At 35.8% G+C, this 21,028-nt stretch overlaps 1 protein-coding gene across 1 annotated transcript in view; it reads left to right on the forward strand.

Moving 5' to 3' along the window:
* BBS9 (Bardet-Biedl syndrome 9) overlaps positions 1-21,028 on the forward strand; it is a 176,899-nt gene that overhangs the window by 107,618 nt on the left and 48,253 nt on the right. The window contains exons 17-18 of the mRNA XM_090371508.1: positions 2,393-2,568; positions 8,751-8,903. Coding sequence (XP_090227634.1) covers positions 2,393-2,568; positions 8,751-8,903 — 329 coding nt within the window. The remainder of the gene's footprint in view (positions 1-2,392; positions 2,569-8,750; positions 8,904-21,028) is intronic.

The following is a 21,028-nucleotide window of genomic DNA, read 5'->3' on the forward strand; positions in this document are numbered from 1 at the left end:
CAAGTATATCGCCTTTTGTGCTCTTAAAAGATGATATCTGTTCTACAACGTTATCAACCTTTTCCCCTTGCAGACATACCCTGGTCTTGTTCCACCTATCCTTTTTACAAAGCATGTTCCCTGTTTCCCTGACAATAGAGTCACCAACAATTACAAGTTACTGTGGGACCAGCACATTCTGCCTTGGGTTTGCTACTGTGTTGCGTGATGACCAAGTACAAGCTCTGGCATTGATGTGGGCAGCTGAGAGCTTGATGGGCTCCTCAATTTAGATCCTTCGAGGGTATCCACCCTGTCCTTCAAGCTCTCATATAGGCTCATAGCAACGCTGAGTTGTTGCCTGATTTACTTACACTCCTTACATCGCGCGTACACACAAAGACATCCCCCATGGCAATATCATGTCCCATACCCGATTGCTCCACAAACATCAAGCAAGCAGTGCATTTTAAAAGGCTGTGATTCAGAGGGTAACTGCCCCCCTCAGTTCTCCCTTGAGCCACAGCACTCCCATTAGCTTGAGCCTTTTGCTTTGCTGCTCTGGTCTGAGTCATGATTTCGATTTAATTTCAATAAAATTTCAATTTCAGTACAAAATTATAACCCTAAAATTGTATCCCAACACAGTTATAATGCTATATATATTTTTCAGTATCGAGTATTATCTACGAGTTCCGTTTATATAACTTCTGTATCAAGTTATGTATTAATTAATTATGTTACGTTTGTAATCTAAGTCGTTATATGTATTTAGTTAAAAGTACAATTTAATTGACAATGAAGTTTAACAAGATTAATAGATTTTACTGATTAATTGACAATATTATATACTATACTATACTAACACTATCTAGTTCGGGATATAATGTTGTATCATATAACAATGGCAGCAAATTACGAACGGTAAATCTATGGACACTTAAGTTTTAATTTACTTCCAAATCTCGCTGTGTCAATTCAGAATAAACTAAGGATCCTGACTAGGTCTGTTGTGTGTGTTGTGTTGTTTGGTTTTTAGGAGCGTTAGCAACTAAGGCCATATTGCTCCGGGATATGCGCTGGTCATTCCCTGACCTTTCCGCATCCTCCATATTTGGTGGTGACGGGCTCGAACTCCGGTCTAATCAAGAAGCGTGTGCTATGCACTGCTGCTCCTTCCCACCTGGCTACGGAGTTGCCTGACTAGGTCTATAAGCTACTTATAGAAAATAATTTAATATAACAATTGGTCAATAAAGTGGCTAAATATGGCTAAAAATTTCTTGTTCAGTGGAGCTGCAACTTGTAACACGTGGATTTGATACCCTTACCGATACTAAGTAATACCTACAAAATCTCTGTCTAAGTTAAACTTTAAACTAAGTATCGTAACTAGTAATATGAAGCTACTCTAGAAAATAAGTTAATATGCCAATTTAAGCTAATAAAACAGAAAAAACTTCTCTATTCTAGGAGCAGTAAAAACTTCGCTTGCACAAGGCTACTCTCGTTCTCAGACTATTTTTATTTATTGCTTTATTTTTATTGTTATTTATTGCTTAGGAATTAGAGGGTGGAAAAAATAATGGAAACAACTGATATGAAAGTAGTTTTTGCAATGCTGTATGAAGGATTTATGAACACGCAGTGGTGATATTTTTTGTTTCTTGGAGGTAGTACTGTGAAGGAAAGATGATAAAAGCTGATATTTATTTAGAGGTGATATAACAAGGAACATGAAGAAAATGACTGACCTTTTTGAATTCCAAAAAGGTCAAATTGCATCATCCTTGTGCCTACTGTCAAACATGGAGGAGGGTCAGCAGTGATTTGGGAAGTGATCTTGGCATTCTTTAAGTCCTCCTATCACCCTGAATGAGCAAATTACTGCCAGTGATTACCCTGATGTTCTGATTGACTAGGTTCATCACATGGTGCAAAATGATAATGCTCCAGTAAACACAGCCAGATGTGTCAAGTCTTAGTTTGAGGAGCATGAAACTAAGACTAAACATCTCCCATGGTCTGCACAATAACTAGTCTTAAATGTCATTGAGCCACTATGTGCATATTTGAAGAGGAGAGTAAAAAGCAGATTTCCTCCACCTGCATCACTCGAGCTTGAAATGTTCCTCCCTGAAGAATGGTCTAATATTCCCCCTAAGACAGTTCAAGATTTATTTAAATCTATTTCATATAGAATACATGCTGTTTTAAAAGCAAAGGATGAACCCAAAATCATATTGGTGCATACCTGTAACTCTTATCACAGGTTTCCATTATTTTGTCCATCTCCTGTTCATACTTCAGCAGCTATATGACATGAAATTAATTTTCTGAATGAAATTATTTTATGAATTTTGAAATACTTCCACAAGTAAATCTTTTTCACTGCCTCCAAACTTTTGTTTAGAAAGATACAGGATACAGAGTGATTCCTTTCCTGCCTTATGGTTGCTAACTTCAGAATTAATACGACGGTTACAGAAATACTTTAAAAGAGAAAGCAGTGCTGAAGAGTTAAAATGTTCTTATTTGTCTATAATTCCGCTGCAGAGTTATTTCAATATCTTAGAGGAACATTTTGAGGTAATGTATAATAGCTATCTTACATCACTAAAATATTAGAACTTAAACTTAAGTAACTGATGTGACACTAGTTTAATTCATAATGATCTGTGCAATAAGATCAAAAATTGGCATTCCTCATAAGAACATTTTATTACATAGTGGCTTATATTTTTGCATATAATATTTCTGTTATATATCAAGTTGGAAAAATAATTTGTAATGTTGAATATATTAGTTATTATTTAGTAAAGGCACATTATATGGATAATTGGCTGCTAATTTCATTTCTCTCTAGTTTCTGTCCTACTCTGCTCTTATACAATGAGTTGGCTTGGCATTAGTAACACCTAACTAATACCTCATGGGGCCCCTTTTTTCTCATAATGGATTCCACAAGGATAATGACCTCTTTGTTCCTGCTGGAAAAATTTTCTGTATATCATTAACAGAACCCCACAAGCTGCCTTAGCAGCCTGTTTGTACTGCTCAGAGGACTCCGTGTTGGACTGAACAATTACCATTAGCTCCCTTTCATTTTCCACTACCTTGAGTCTACCACCCAAATGGTATATTATTCTGGGATTGTTGCCAATCATGTAATGCAAAATTGCTACAAACACTGACAAGACTAAGAGATTTATTAAAATAAATCAAAATATATTATTATTATTATTATTATTCCCGCCCTGTGTACTTGGTAGTAATACCCGTTACGATGCCTCCGTATCCAGGTGGGCAGGAGCAGAATTGCATATCACACGCTTCTTGATTAGACCGGAGTTCGAGCCCATGACCACCAAATACAGAGGATGCGGAAAGGTTAGGGAATGACCACTGCATATCCCCGGAGCAATATGGCCTTAGTTGCTAATGCTCCTAAAAACCAAATAACAAACAACAAACAATACCCATTACGAGGGGGAATCCCCAATCAGGGAGAAATAATATAAAAAGTAAAAATATAAAATAATATAAAGTAAACATTATATAAAGAGTAAAAAATATATATATAATATAATATTATTATTATACAGTATATATACAGGTAACCCTTGTATAACCTGGTAGTGTGATTCCTACAAAATCTTGTGTAATGCAAAACTGTGTTATACGGGACTAAGAACCAGTACCAGTGTGGTTGTGTTCCAAAAGCTAACAAAAATACGTCTTTTTTTTTATAACTATCGGAAACTTAATTTTTATAGTACTAATAACTTAATATTTTAACTTTGTTTTTATAATAGTAGTAACTTAAATAGTAATAACTGAACAAACGTCGTACCTTACAAACTGTGATACATATATGTCAGATAATGTACGTTCATTTAATTTTCTTCCTCTTCATCGATGCTAAGCACAATCTCTTCTGCAGCATCTAGATTTCGTGTACCTTCTGCTCTCTTTAAAAGTCACGAACTGCACTCTTTGAAGAAGTCACAATTATTTTTATGGTCTCAAACAAGCACAGGTTCAATAGCACAGAACCCAGGGATCTCCCAGCAAAATACAGTCGACTCCCACTTTAAATGATACTTGAAAATCGGAAGAATATTTTCCATTTAGCAAAATAAAAATAAATTTACGCTTACATGCATAGCTTAATTAATACGTACTGTAATATGTACATACTAATTGATATTTTGGTTCACTGACTTTTTGTATTTTCTTTTCTTTTTTTTTTTGCTTGTAAAATTGAAAACAGTAAAAATAATAAGCAATTAATAACAAAGAACACGGCACGCACAAGTTGCAACAAACACGATACGGAGTAATGAGTTTCTGAAAATTTTTTATATTTTTTATATGATTGAATATTTCATGCAAGGAGAAAACACATTTCACCGTAATAGCGTGAAAACCTACAGAATTCCTGCTATTGGTACCATAGCAAATGCTTGAAGATCGAGTTTACTACCCGTTTATAATTGATTACACTAACAGAAAAGCCCAGTAAACTGGAAATTGCAAATTGTTTTTATTGTTTTATGGTAGTGACCTCCAGAAGTGTGCTTTAGAAAAATATCATGAAGGCGATAACAACTAGTGAGTCAACAGCAGGGATTCATAAAAAGGAATGGAAACGTTGAAAATTACATCTAACATAATAACAGAGTTTTCCCAGCACAAAAGTTCAAAAATACTGTGTTATGCGAGATTTCCAGCAATTCTCAAACTGTGTTAGAACGAAACCTTGTTGTAGAAGTACCGTGGTATATGGGGGTTGCATGTATTATATATATTATTATTATACATATTATTTATTATATTTATATCTCTCTATACATTAAAAAGGTTTTCCTCCTAGTGATATTTATTCGAGCCAATGGGAGAAGAGGGCGGGTCAATTACATCACTACAAATGCACAGGTAAATAATTACATAGGTCATTTCCTAATTAGATATCGATCTGTGCATTTCAACAGGTGTCTCTTTTATGTAGAAAAGATATGACTCACTCCATCATACCTCTACATTTTACGTAGAAAAGCATGTGCAGGGGTTGGTGAGCAAAGCGAGGAGTGAGTGAAGCCCCCTGCTCACTTTGCTCACCAATAATAATAATAATAATTTAAAAATTTATTATATTATTATTGTTATTATTATTTATTATATTATTATTATTATTATATTATTATTTCTCCCTGATTGGGGGATCCACCTTGTGATGGGTATTGCTACCAAGTACACAGGGTGGTTGTTGTTATGTCTGGTGTTACTGTTGGTCGAGGAACTCTCTGACTATCTTACAGGTGTTCAGGATTGTGACTTTCAGGAGTTCATTGGGAGACCTATTGCTGCTAGGCATGTAGGATCTTTAGCATCATACCTGTGGTTGACACGATTTTTGGGATGATCGTTACTTGTTGCATATGCCACATCTCTTTGATCTCCTGTCTTAGGTTCTTGTACTTCCTGATTTATTTTTCTTTCAACCAACCAACTGGTATTTCCTTGCTAGCTTCTGATGTATTATCCTGGCTACCTGGTCATGTCTATGAGTGTATTCAATCTGGGTGATCACCTTGCATCCCGCAGTAATGTGTTGGATTGTTTCTGAGGCCGGTGGCATCATCGACATGTGTCATCGAACACTCCGGGCTCCTTGGTGATGTATTTTCTATAGTTCCTGGTGTTGATTACCTGATCTTGGATGGCGAGCATGAATCCTTCAGTCTCAGGGAAGAGTGTCCCGCTCGTGAGGCATGCATTGGAAGCAATTTTATCTATGTGATCTTGATGGAGATCATTGTAGTGTCTGCCATGGAGTGTCTTCTCTGCTCATCTTTCTAGCTTCGTTTGTACATCCTGGTTGCAGGGGGGAGACTCCTCACTTAGGTTGAGTGGGTGTACTGCTTGTCTGTCTTCCTTATGGCCTGGTGGAGTGCTGCTGTGTGTTTCTGGAAGTAATCCTTCAGGTTAACTATCACTATCTTCTGTTGCTCAATGAGGTCTATCAGGCCCCTTCCTCCTTCCCAGGCAGTTGTCAGTCTCTCCACGGCAGATTTTGGGTGTTGTTGGCAGCTCTTGATCATCATTGTCCTTGTCTTTCTCATGATATCCTCTAGCTCGGTGTTAGTCCAATCTATGACCCTGAAGGAGTATGTTAGCTCTGGGTCTGCATAGGTGTTTATGACTTTAACTGTGTTCCCTCCATTCAGCTTTGCTTTCAGCAGGCTTCTGAGTCTCTGATGGTATTTTTTGGTCAGGCAGGCCTTAATTTCCTTGTTCTGTAACTGCTGAGCCTGCATCATCCTCAAGTATTTGTAGGCCTCTCTCTCTGCCATGGCTTTGATCTCTTTACCACGCCGATTGAGGAGATCTGTGACTCTCTACAGGTTCTATTCAGCCTCTGTTTCGGTATCGTGTGAGTCTTTGTGGGGTCCATTCCTTTGAATTCTGTTAGAGCCTTTTGCCACTTGTCCTCTATTCTGGATATCATGACCTCGTCTGTTTCCACTTCAGCTGCTGTGGGTTGTATTTCTTCTTACTGTTCCTCCTCTGGTTAGGTGGTTGTATTTTTTCCAAGATTGCAGGAGCTACCAAGTTCTTCGTGACGATGATCCTTTTCTGGTCTGCTATTTGCTGTTCGGTGATCTGAATATCTGGGAATCGTTCCAGCCACTTGGTATGTAGTCTTGCCCTGTAAGTTGTCATATCGGTCTCCAGCTTCGTTATTTCGTAGTATACTTGCATGATGTACATATTCATTTCGATGCTCCACTTCATGCATTGGCGTTTTCTCCCTTCCTGGGTGGTCACTAGCGCAGTTGTGCAGGAAGCACTTCCAGTTGGTGAGGCTGGATGGTCTTGCCCTTCTCTTGTGGTAGCCATACGAGGGACAGCGCCCCTCACTCCACTGTCTTCCTTGGGAGGAAGACAGTGAGACTTCCATCTCTGATTTTTCGAACTGATCCCCCTGCCTAAGGCCTGAACGCGAGTGACTTTATCCTGCACCACACTCGATGCAGTATGATTAATATTTCTCTGCGACATCATCCATCTATGGAGGTGGACCTGTTTAGCTTTGGCTTATGTCCAGTGGTAGTTCTTGCGAGTGATGCCAGATGGCGCCACAATCTGCCTTAGCCGCCACTCTGACCAAGGGACCTACCCATCTCACTCTGAGATGGGTAGGTCCCTTGGAGCAACTTTCACGATTTTTATTTATTTTATTAATTTTTATTACTATTAATTTATTTTATTATTATTATTCTAATTTAACCCAAGCACGGTACTAGTACAAGTACTATAGGTTCTAATACCTCTCGTGTTTAGGGTTCACATAAAAAAAAAAAAATTTATTACTATTATTATACTGATTTCCCAGTGTGATAGAGCCGCGTTTGCTTCCGCCAAAGCGGTACTCTACCCCAGGTCCATCAGGCTGGTAGTCCAATGTCATAACCTCTGGGCCATCGCGCCCCTTTTTTATTATTATTATTATTATTTTAATAATCCATGGGCATAATACACGTCTGTGTATTATTTTGTAGAAATGTTGGTGGTGCAAGCTGAAAAACCCAAAATAACTTGCAGGGAAACCTTACCCCCCCCCCTCTGCCAGAGATTGGTTAACTGTAGCCTCAATTGAAGAAGTCTTTAGAAATTCTTCCAGTCATTGATGGGACTCACACCTTGGTCTTTCCAAATGAGTGACAAGTGGTGAAACCACTATACTGTCATGAAGAATTAAAAATATATGCTACAAATGGTACAAATAAATTTGATATAAATGGAATGGTATAAAAACTATAAAAATATTCATATAAAATACACAATACACAGACATATTTTCAGCTGATCAAGGTTGCAGCCAGATGCTGGCTGCAACTTTGATCAGGTGAAAATATTTAATTTATAGTAGTTGTGATAGTTATAAAACAAAAAATGGTCATATGACTGAGAGATATATATGTGGTAGATATAGGTAAAATGAAAGGGGAAAGAAAAAGAAATCTGATTGTAGACGTGGGGGAAGAAAAGGGACCAGAGGGAGGGACAATGAAAAGTAAAGAAGGAAATGAGGGAAAACAAAGGAAAGATGGCAAAAAGGAAGAAAATAAGAAAAGGCAGGTGAATGAAACAGTGCATTCATCAGTTGAAATGGTTGACCCCACAGAGGTAAGATCAACAATAAACTTGCTATTGTGCCACTGATTCCAGCACAAGATGAATGGGCATCTTAATTGTGTGTCTCCCCCCCCCCCTCATTTATCTGTATCTGCTTCATACATATCTAGTAGTTTTCATAGCATCAGCCCCAAAAAAAAAAAAAAAACCACCACTTCTCATATCACCTGTTTCATCTCCTCTAAACAGTTTGTCCAGTTCGTCCTTGAATTTTTCAAACTATCCACATTTCAGCAAGCTTTGTTGTTCCTTCATAAATACTACAAAAATTTTTCTTTTAGATCTCAATGTAATTTAATGTAAAATAAGTGCACTCATAATCTCTGTATATTTCACCCTTCACATATGCATTTTATATATACTTGAGACAATTAAGTGTTTTTCTTTGTTGTAAATGTACAAAAGTTTCTTACTGTTAAGTTTAGGCTTATATATTTTTGAGTTTCTCATTCGTTTTATGTAAATGTAGTGATATGCTGATATGAGCACTGAAATATTAATTTACATAATTTCTTTATTTGCTTTTATTCTTATTATGCATATAAACATTCTTGAATTTTGTATTTTAGTGTCGTCAAAGCAAACATCAACTAGAAGAACTGCTGAGCCAGAGAGCAGCACAATTTAGGGCTGTTCAGAAGAGATTACTAACAAAATTAAAGGATAAAACACCTACACCTTTAAACAATTTAGATACACTTCTGGAAGCAACCCATCGACAGGTAAAACTAGTTCTTAAAATTAATTAAAATGAGATATTTAAATTATGGAAGTCATATTCCTTAATGTGGAAGATTACAAACAAGTAATATCACTTTTGAAAATTTAAATTAAAATGTATAATGAAAAATCTAAAGTCTTATTTTTTTAAAGGATAAATCCTTTTAATTTTTAAAAATTCTCAAGGATAAACAAACTATTTATTTTTGGGAGTATTTAATGTGGCAACTGCTCAGGCTATATTTGCATTAGTTCTTCCAATACCCTGTTTTCTATTGTGTCAGTACAGACGTGTGTGTTCAGAGTCTGATTTGCATTTTATGTGGGCTGAATAATCTGGAATAACTCACAAAAGAAATCTTATTCCCTTTGCCCCAGGTCAGCTAACTGTAGCCTAATTAAAGAGGCCTTTAAAAATTCCTCTAGCCTCTAACAAGATTCGAACCCCAACCTTTCCAAATGCGTGAAAAAAACAGATAAATTACAAGAAATGTGCTGTATCATCCATTTCAGGTGGTAAGGAATTGGATTAATTATGCAAATCCAAAGAATAAAACACATTCTCCAATTCAAAAAAAAACAAAAAAAAACTGAAAATTAAATTTTATAATAAAACAAAAATGGCATCCAATAGATGTGAGTAATCGTGCTCTATTTAGTAATGCAAGTAATGACAGATTAAGAATGATAAGAATATTTTGTTAACCTTGGTGTTTAAAAATCATGCTTGAAGAGAACTGCTATGAGTTACCCTTTTACTTGAACTAACTTATTGCTGAACAAGTACAGTTGCATTGTTCAGGTATGGATTGAGTACATATTTCCCTCATCCATACTTTATTATTACCTATTACTTGTGAAAAGGAGAAATGGACCTAGGAAATATGTGAGTGTCTATCCAAGGCAACGTATTTTGTGTCATTAAATTTTTTTCAAGATATATTCAGTATTTCAGCTATTCAGCGTAAGCTAGTTCAACTATTTCAGTTTAAGAAAGTCTTATTTTCAAAATACAATGAACAACTTGAATTATTTTTGTATAAATCGATTATACATTGTGCACTTTTTGTATTTTATTGGATTTGATCATAATAATTTTATGTATACTACCATGGGTGATCAGAATTAAGCTTAATTATAGCTACATGAAATTCTTGTATAATCTTATCAGCAACATATTTACAGAGAATAAATGAACTTGTGCTAATTAAAACTAGTGATGGCCATAATGAGAGTCATAACTGAAATAATCAATTATGGCCAATAATCAAAATATTGTTCATTGCATTTTCATAGTCAATTACAGTAGAACGTCGGTTATCCAGAACGTCAGTTATCCGAAATAATTTGAAAGGCTGATCGATTTTTTTTTTTTTTTTTTAACAGTGGTACAGTAAGCACTGGTTATAGTGATCACGTTTGCAAATTGAATTTTGATTATAATAAGCGAAAGATTGAGTTTACTACTCATTTATAACAGATTGTACAAACAAAAAGCCCAATAAATTGAAAACTGCAAATTGTTTTTATTGTTTTATGGTTGTGACCTTCAGAATAGAAAAATATCACAGAGACTACTGGGTTTTCTCAGAAACCAGGAGTGAATTTCAGATTAGTTTAGCTCCAGGTTCAGTAAGAATAATATCAGCTTGAAACTATGTGATTTATTATTTTTCTCAATTTTTTATGGTAAAATGTGAACGAAAAGAAAACACATAGTTCTAACATTGCAACAAAAAACGAAATTATTAATAGAATTAGAAAAGGTTTTGTTGTTTGTTATTTGGTTTTTAGGAGCATTAGCAACTAAGGCCATATTGCTCCGGGGATATGCGGTGGTCATTCCCTGACCTTTCTGCATCCTCCGTATTTGGTGGGCACGGGCTCGAACCCCAGTCTAATCAAGAAGTGTGTGTGTGTGCTACGCACTGCTGCTCCTGCCCACCTGGCTACGGAGGTGCCTTAGAAAAGGTGAAAATTTAGGAAATCTCTCCAAAGAGTTTAATGTGGGGACTTCGACAATTTACAACATCAAGTAAAATTCCAGTGCTATAACAGAATTTGTGTTGATTATGGATAGTGAAGAAGGATCTAGCAGGAAAAACACGATGTCAAAACCTGAAAATACCGCTCTAGAGAACGCACTTTATTTGTGGTTTCTTCAGAAGAGAAATTTAGGTGAACCAGTGTCTGGCCCAATGCTGCGTGAAAAAGCATTGGATTTTAATCGAAAATTAAGAGGTAATAAAGATTTTAAGGCAAGCACAGGCTGGCTGAAAAACTTTAAACTGAGACACGTGAACTAGATATTCAAGGTGAGAAACTTCCTGCATACAAATCAGAAGCAGTGTCCTTGTAAGTTTGCTTCAGTTAAAGCAATTAAGAGAAAGAAAACGTTTATAATGTTGATCAGATGGGCTTATTATGGAAAGCATTACTGAGAAAAACCCTAGCCACTCAAAGACAAATGCCTGCACTAGGTTTTAAGAGATGAGAAAAGAGCGAGTTACAATTGCTGTGTATGCAGATGCCACTGGGATGGCACCTCAGTAGCCAGGTGAGCAGGAGCAGAAGTGTATAGCACACGCTTCTTGATTAGGCCGGGGTTCGAGCCTGTGACTACCAAACACGGTGGATGCGGAAAGGTCAGGGAATGACCACTGCATATCCCCGGAGCAATATGGCCTTAGTTGCTAATGCTCCTAAAAACCAAATAACAACAACAACAGCCACTGGGATGCACAGATTGTCCATGCTCGTTATCGGTAAGTTGAAAAAACCGAGAGCATTTAAAAATCTCTCTAATTTTCCTGTTTTTTATAAAAATCATAAAAATGCCTGGATGGACATTTATGTTTCCGAGATTGGTTTATATATATTATTTTTTATTTAAATAATCTTCATTATTTAATTTAAACATAAGGTAAGATTAAATTAATTTAATCTTACCTTACGTTCGATTATCTGGAAAATTTGACTATCTGGAAGAGGTCTGACATCAATTATTCCGGATAACCAACGCTCTACTGTATATTCAAATTAGGTGATTACAAAATCAATAAGAAGAAAATTGGGGGGAAAAAAAAGGCAGTGAAGGGTTTCAATCTGATGTTATCAGGACTAAATTAATAGTGCACACACATGCCACTTGAACAATAGTTACGTTCAATCATATTGTTGTCAATTTCGTAATAAATTATTTGCATCTAATTAATATTTTGATTATTGAATAATCAATTATGAAAATCATTTGATTATACCCATCACCACTTAAAACAAAAAAGATTTTGGAAAATTTTTTTGGAACAAAAAAGTTTTTGGAAATGTATAACAGCAACCAGACTTTTAATATTCATGTGACAGATGGTATAGCTTCCTTTCTGGGTAAAGATTTAATAGACCTACTTACAGACAGTGCTTTTTTTGTGACGGTACAGCATACCGGCACCTTTATTAACAGTGACGTGTGACATTTGGATGCAGTGCACTTTGAAATTTGTGATATTCCGTAAATTTTTTTCCCGTGTTTATCTACTATTCAAATAAGCTTAAAATTATTTAATTTAATTTACATTTTTCACTGTCTATTGTTAAGATATTTTCTATATAAAACTGTATAACCATTTTTATAATTCTAAATTACTCAGTCAGACCTCTGTTTAATTATTTTAAATTCCCCTTGGAAGTTACATTTAAAATAGTTTCTGTTGAGCAAGAAAATTTTCATATAGCGAACGGACTAGGAGAGAATTAACTCAGTGCGCCCTGTATGCATTTCTGGCCTTCAGGCAATTTAGGCAATTAGTGCTGCTGCGCAAATACCATTCTACAACTTAGTGGTACCTGGTAAAAACTATCCGACCACCCGTCCCACATACAGAGAAGTCATGCTGGTCTGCAGTGAGCACACAGAGTAGTAACATATCTTACTTCTCTGTGAGTGAGTAGATCAAGGTGTATTCCCAATGGGCTCTGGTCCACCTTCTACTGCAGTGGTGTCCAAACATTTCCCATACAGGGGCCATATTCAAAAAAATTCCAAGTTAGATTTCTTTAGTGTGTTACATTTTCCATATCTTGTTGCATGTAAAAGTAAAATTGAAAATATTCGAAAATTTTATTAAGTACAATACACAATTACATTTACTGAACAAAACATTTAATGAGATTTTTTTGATAATTAACAAAATTTAAAATGCTGTTTTAGTTCACTTTCCGGGCGGGCTGTAGGTTGGACACCTTCGTGAATCAACTGTAAGCCCCCATTCGAGAATTAAAAAAGTGATTTTCTTTTATCCTGACAAATAATCATCTGTTGTTTTGCGGAAGTGCCTTATCCACATTTTTCCTTAAATTTTCTCTATCTCTGTTTACACGGTCACAGTACCTGAATATCCGAATGATACTGACATTTTGGACAGTTTCAAAAAAAAAAATTCAAATTTAAGAACTAGTGACAATACCGATGACTAGAGAAGGAAAACGAGGACAACGAAGTTATTAAACCTTCTAAGCATGAATTGTTGGCATTTGGTGAAAATGAAGTTAGAAAAATTGTCAATTACGTTACAGTTAAATGCAATTCGTGAATACCTAATTGAAAAGATGGTTTCGGAAGAATTGAAGAATTTGATGGACGCTTTGAGTATTATACCAATTTCATCGATTGAATGTGAACAAGGATTTTCACAAATGAATCTGATTGTCAGCCCAACCAGAGCTTCGTTGATGACAAAAACAGTTTATTCACTACTGTTTCTTAAAATTGTATGCCCACTGCTGACCCGCTTTGATCCAGCAAAATATGTCGATTTGTGGCTGCTTCGGAAACGTCATTCAGCAACCGACACACACAAAGAAGTTGGCATTCAGTGTCGGATGAAAACTTAATAAAAATTTGGAATATTCTACAAAAACTTTATTATAAAATTATTTTTACTTATGTTATTTATTTTTACTTATTATTTTTAGGGGCCAGAGTCTAACGAATCACCCTTAAAATGTCACTCGGTTGTCTGTCTGTCTGTCACAGCATTGTATATCTGGAACCACTCACCCTATTGACTAGAAATTTTGCATGGTTTTGCACATCAAGTGGGCCAACATAATGCCATATTGATCATTGTTGATAAAAATTTGTCTGAGAAATGGAGGGGGGGGTTAAAATGTGGTGGGATAAAGATGTTGTTGACAACCTATAACTACACCGTTGGAAAGAGCTCAATGAGTATGTTTAAAATATAATTTTAAAATTAAAAATGGGGGCGCCAGACAGGAAAATGTGAGTAATTTTCGTGTCCCCCTCTCAATTTTCGTCGCTAATGGAGCTAAAAATTTAAAAATCACATTAGCTATGCGTTATTCGATGCTTATCAAGGAAAACTATTCCAATTGAAATCTATCATTTATAATTAAATGATAAATTATAAATTATGTGTGTTAAAATTAAAAAAACAATTTTTTATTGCACTTCGATAGCACGCTTCTTTGTACTAAATAACTCTCCTTTTGGTGACAAAAACGTTGCTAAATAGTTAGTTAATAATTCTATAAAGGTCATTTATAAATTTTGCGACCAGAAGTATTTTTAACAATTTTCAAAGCTGGAGATGTCACGGCAAGGAGATACTCAGAGAGCCAGTGTTGAGGTGTTGGTGGTGGAGAGGCGCCTGCTCAACATCTTGCACGGCCCTCACCTGCCAGTTGCTTCTCCCCGAGACTTTATCGCTTCTCCAGGAAGAGTCGCTTCTCCCACCCTTGGCATTCACAACTGGAAAGACTCAAATAGGTAATGTTTTTGTTATTTCCTAAGTTTTAGGCCAAGCCGGGGTACTAGAAACTTTTTTCAGTTACCATAAAGCTCTCTATTTGAGATACTACACTAACGATCATTCGTGTCATCCTGATTGCCCAGCATTCAGTAGTTGTAGTTGACCGATTTATTTACTTATTTTATTCACATTTTACTTATTTTTCTATATAATAAACTTGGATAATAAACTGTGTTAATATACTAAATTTGTTGTTCTTATTCTTCTATTAGAATAAGTAGCAACCTGAAGCGAGGGGTGCTGGGGTTTCAGGGACTGATGGCAGTCATCGTGAAACAGGTGGGTATATGGGATATGTTAGGGTAACTAGGAACAGGAATAGATGCATGTATACCAATGCTAGAAGTATAGTAAATAAATTTGATGAATTTGAGGTGTTGGTGAAGACATCAAAGGCGGATATCGTTGGGATATCAGAGACATGGTGTCACACTGATATTAAGAATGCAGAATTGGAATTTGGGGAGTACAATGTGATAGGAAGGGAGGAGGTGTTATGCTGTTAATTAAGAAAAACATAAAATCAAAAGAAGTGCATCCAGTTGATATAGATGAACAGTGCACTGTTGAGTCAGTTTGGTGTGACATAAGCACTGCGAAAGCAAAAATAAGAGTAGGGGTGTGTTATAGGCCTAATGACTCGAATGAGTACAATGAACAATTGTACAGAGAAATAGAGTGGGCTAGTAAATCAGAATGTCTTATAATGGGGGATTTTAACTTCTCAGATATTGACTGGAACTTGTGGGTTGGTCACTCACACACTAGTAAGGCTTTTGTGGATTTATTGGATGATTGTTTTCTGCAACAGCATATTCGAGAGGCAACCAGAGAGGATAATACTCTTGATCTGGTTATCAGCAGTGATCATTCGTGTATTAAGAATTTGCAGATAAAGAAACCACTAGGTGGCAGTGATCACAGTGTACTGATGTGGGATTTACTTAAAGATATAATTACCATCAGGGGTAAAGAAAAGGGTTTTTGCTTTCCATAAAGCAAAAACCCTTTCCGAGACTGAGTGGTCTGAGACACTGTATGGTGAGTACAGTGTCTGAGAATTAGATAGTATGAATCAGAGCTGTAATACTCAATACATTGATAATAATATTTGTAAAATAATAAGAGGAGTTTACCTTAATATAGTACGTATAATACGGAAGTTACACACTATACTGAACAATCGCTCGGTTCTTTCCGCGTTCGCAACACAAATTAATGATCTGGTATACAACATTTCTTGCGGTGATTGCAACTCGTCTTACCAAGGTTTGACGCGATTATCTCTTAATATTCGTGTAAATCAACATGAAGCCTCAGTTCATGCTTCTCGTTCAGCAGCGTCAGAATTAGCCTTTCATACCATTAACGAAAAACATACTTTTTTATTTAACGAGGCCAAAATACTTAATGTTCAACGTAATTATACGCGACTATTAATTGCAGAAACCATAGAAATTAAATTACACGAGAATTCTGTTAATGTTCGGCGGCCATATTTGATCTCCGATGCGTGGACCTTTACATGCATGCACGAAGACAAATAATCACTATTTAAGTTTCAGGTTTAACCCGATTCGGTAATTTTCATTCCTGTGATCACGACATATGGTCAAAAAGCGTTGTCAGCTTCAGGAAGGAAAATCGTTTTATATATTTTCGTTAGATTCTTTTAATTGCGTTAATTTGATTTTTAATTGTTTTAAATTGATTTGAATTGTGTTAAATTGATTATTTAATTATTTATATTTTACTCTAATGTACTGGTAAGTTGTCGATTTTTTTCATTTTTTCCGTTTTAATTTCTGGAGGGTATCATACGGAAGTGTTCTATGTACTATATTGAGGTAAACTCCCCTTATTATTTTACAAGTGTCTGAGAATTTAAAAACTGTCCGAGACCACTGTACTCATCATAAAGGTGAGTACAGTGGTCTCAGACAGTTTTTAAATTCTGTACAGTGGGATCAACTGACGATGTTACCAACAGTAAATTCGAAGTGGGAAGCATTCAAGGAATTAATCGTGGAAGCTACTAAAAGTTTCATACCTATTAAGAAATATTGTTCAAGGTTTAGACCTAAATGGTTATCAAATGAACTAATGAGACACATGACAGAGAAGGAAAATGCATGGGATGCATATAAATTATCAAGCGACTCAGAAACCTATGGCAGATATAAGCTAGTCTGTAATCAGGTCACAAAGGAGGTTAGGCAGGCGAAGGCAGATTATGAGAAATCTTTGGCAAAAGATGCTAAGAAAAACAGCAAGGATTTCTTTACTTATATAAACTCTAAAAGGAAGGGGATGAATCTGATTGGTCCACTTGATATCGATGGTTTGACTGTTGAAGATCCTGCTCAGATAGCAAACAAACTGAATGAGTATTTTGCATCTACATTCACACATGAGGAGTTATTAAGGTTTGAAAATGGCAGAAGGTTATCAAATTGTAGCAGGGTGCTTAATGATTTTGTAATAACTGAGAGCAAAGTGGGGGAGAAATTGTTGAAGTTAAACATAAGAAAAGCACCTGGGGTGGATGGGATCTATCCAGTTATATTAAAGGAGGCGGCAAAGCAACTAAGCAAACCCTTAGCCATAATTATGAGAGCATCCTTGGACTCAGGGGAAGTCCCCACGGACTGGAGATGTGCAAATGTATCCCCAATTTACAAAGGGGGATCGAAGGGTGACACGAGTAATTACGGATCAGTTAGTTTAACTTCTGTTCCGGGTAAAATAATGGAATCACTGGTTAAAGATGCATTGCAGGATCATCTAGACAAGACTGCAGCAATAATTCAGACACAGCATGGGTTTGTTAAGGGAAAGTCTTGTCTGACAAATTTGATAGGATATTATGATGTGGTTACAAAGGAACTGGATGAAAAAAATAATTTTGATATCATATATTTGGATTTCATATATTTTTTGCTAAGAAGTGGCAACTGAAGTTTAACCTTGACAAATGCAAAGTACTGCATATGGGTAGTTTAACCTTGACAAATGCAAAGTACTGCATATGGGTAGAAGTAACCCCAGAGAAACATACCAACTGTGTGGTACTACACTTAAGGTGGTAGAAAATGAAAAAGACCTGGGAGTAATTGTGCAGTCAGATATGAAGTTTTCTGAGCAATGCAGACAGGCTGCCAGGGCAGGTCATGGGGTTTTGTCAATGATATATAGGAATTTTGCTAGCAGGGAAAAGGAGGTAATTATCCCTCTGTATAAGGCAATGGTCAGGCCATGCCTTGAGTACTGCATACAGGTCTGGAGGCCTCATTTTAGGAAGGATGTAGATTTGCTTGAGCGTGTACAGAGAAGGGCAACAAGATTGGTGAGGGGAATGAAGGGATCCTCTTACCAAGAGATGCTTAAGTTCTGCAAATTGCAGTGGGTGGAGACTAGGCACCTGCGTGATGATCTGATTGAGGTGTATAAATCCTTGAATGGATTGGGTATGCTGAATTCTGATGGAATCCTTCCACTTGTTCAGATTACGAACCTAAGGGGGCATAAATTCAAATTAAGAAAAGACAGATGTAGAATAGATGTGTGGAAATATTCCTTTAGCCAGCGGGTGGTTAATTGCTGGAACAAACTTCCATCTGTCGTTGTGGAAGTTGATAGGTTAAATAAATTTAAGGAGGAACTGAACAGGCATTTGGAGGGAATGGTGTGATTTTTTTTTTTTTGGCTGAAGCTGTATAAGCTCATACATTTGCTTTCTTGTATTACACCACTACTACTACTACTGCATTACTACGAAAGTAACAATATCAGGAAAAAAAAATTTTTAGACTACTTTTCATATCCTTTTTGAATTTTCAATTTTTCCTGATAGCAAAGAATGAGTACTGGCACCTATTTTTTTACAAAAAAAGCACTGCTTACAGATATATTTATCTGTCAACAAAATTATCCAAACTGATTAATACAAATAAATCTTAAATCAGCTGAAAAGAAATGACTAACTTTAAACAATAGAGGTCCAAAGAGTTGTCTGTGGATGGAATGCCATACATAGAAACATATCAGCACTCTTTGAAAAATTATTTAAAGATTCAGGTTTTTTCCAAAAATATATTCTCATATTTAAGAAATTCTGGAAGGAAAGTTAGAGACATTGATTTCAAACAGGAAACAAAAGTGATATGTGTATGCAAACAAGAATGCGATTGCATATACATAGATAGTACTAGGACTTCTTTATATATTTAAATTGCTAAAGCATAAAAGCTCTTTAAATATAGGTACTAAAAAAAACAGGGGACCAAATGAAGTGGATTCTGAGTTAGTGGCATATTACTTGGAAACTGAACATACCCAGTATTTGATAACACTTTAGTATTAGGTAAACAGTTTGCTAAGTTTAAATTAAAAACAAATAAAACCTTAGCAATAAGATCACCAGACAGATCTATAAATATTCACAGGCTAGTAATTTTGTCAGAAGAATGGAATCTAAAACCTGTTTCTTATAACGTTGATTTTAGTACTCGTAAGTTTAGTGCCTCTTTTCAGAGTTACAAATTGAAAAGTTCAACAAGCAGTCACTAGCGAGTGGCACTGACTCATATTCAGATCCAGTTTGTGACCAAAGAAGTTTTGAAAGAAGAGAAATGAATGACCTCCCCCAAGAAAAATGAACTTTTGAATCACACACCTCTCTTCTGTTAAAAGCAATCCTAAACAGGCCAAGCAAGTTGATAACTCTAGGCATGCTATCCTCACTCATGCAGAAAGTCTGTTCATGTTCCTCTCTTATGGTTTGAATAAAGCAGTTACTTGTTGTGTCTTTTAAATGTTATGCCAATGTTTGAAAATCTGAACATAGCTCTTGAATCTGACATACCTCATGTCCATGTACATGCTTCTAGATATGTTTAAGAATGTTATAAGCAGATTTGTTACAGCAACAGTTTTTAAGTCTTCCATTTCTATTTTGGAAGTTGATTACTATAGCAGACTAAAGCAAATGGATGATTGTAACTAGTCTTAGGCATTTCTACTGCCAAGGTTGTGGAGAGTCTAAAATAACAGAATTTTTTTTTCTTTTGTTTAGTGAGGAAGTACTTTACTGCTGTATATGACTACATGTTTCTCAAGTTCCCATGGAAAAATGATGTACTTATAAATGCCAAGGTAACACAAATTTCATCAGTTGGCAGTGCATCATTTTCTAATATGAAATTTTGAAAATATTAGATCATTAAAGAAAAGAAATAGATATTTTTCAGTATCAGTTCTCTCATTTTTAGTGTGAGAACCAGATACACTATGAAAGAAGAAATAATCTACACATGTCCTTGGTTGAGAAACTGTCCAATCTTTGCTTGAAATATAACAGATTATCCAAAGTCATGCTTGGCATTTTAACAATTACTCATAGCACTGATGGGTATGAGAGGATATTCAGCCAAGTAAGAATAAACAAAAACTGAATTCAGATCTTCTCTTTCTGGTTAAGCTTTGGAAATGCTCTTGACAGCCACATCTAGACCATTGGATTATTGTTATAAAAAAAAAAAAATTTTGACCTACCCTTTCTGAAGGGATCAAAGTTTACAATAGTATCTTAATTGAAGCAATCATCAGGTTGATGATTGCTTCAAGAAAGATAGTGTTGATGTCTAACTGATGCATAACACAATCTAACTGAAATCTACAGATAGAAAATTCCTAGGTAAGCTAATGTGTAAAGTATAGTGTACTGCTAAACAATCCTATGATTGTACATATTTTAATATAAAATAATGTTTAACATAAAGCTGTTTTCGGCCAGATCTTTTTCTTTCTGCATACCGTTATCCAATCTGTAGCTTTTTTGAAAGCCAAAAGTTGGTAGTTATTATCATTTTGTCTTTTTAATACAGTGAAATTATAGCTTTTATTCAAGTGAGTAAAAGCCATAGTAGGATTTTTATTTTAAGGGAATTGATAGCCCAAAAGATAAATGGAATAAATATATTGAGATTAATGGACATTATATTAAACATAACAGGTTAGTGCATTAGCATCATGTTTGTACGTAGTGAATTACCAAAAATGGTAAAATGGCATAGTTTTTATTATATCTCGTATTGTGAATGCCTTCACAACAGGCGCCTCCGTAGCCAGGTGGGAAGGAGCAGCAGTGCGTAGCACACGCTTCTTTATTAAACCGGGGTTCGAGCCCGTCACCACCAAATACGGAGGATGTGGAAAAGGTCTGGGAATGACCCCCGCATATCCCGGAGCAATATGGCCTTAGTTGCTAATGCTCCTAAAAACCAAATCACAAACGC

Source organism: Mastigoproctus giganteus, chromosome 4, assembly GCF_048544385.1.
Source record: "Mastigoproctus giganteus isolate SK-2022 chromosome 4, ASM4854438v1, whole genome shotgun sequence".
Taxonomy (NCBI): Eukaryota; Metazoa; Arthropoda; class Arachnida; order Uropygi; family Thelyphonidae; genus Mastigoproctus; species Mastigoproctus giganteus.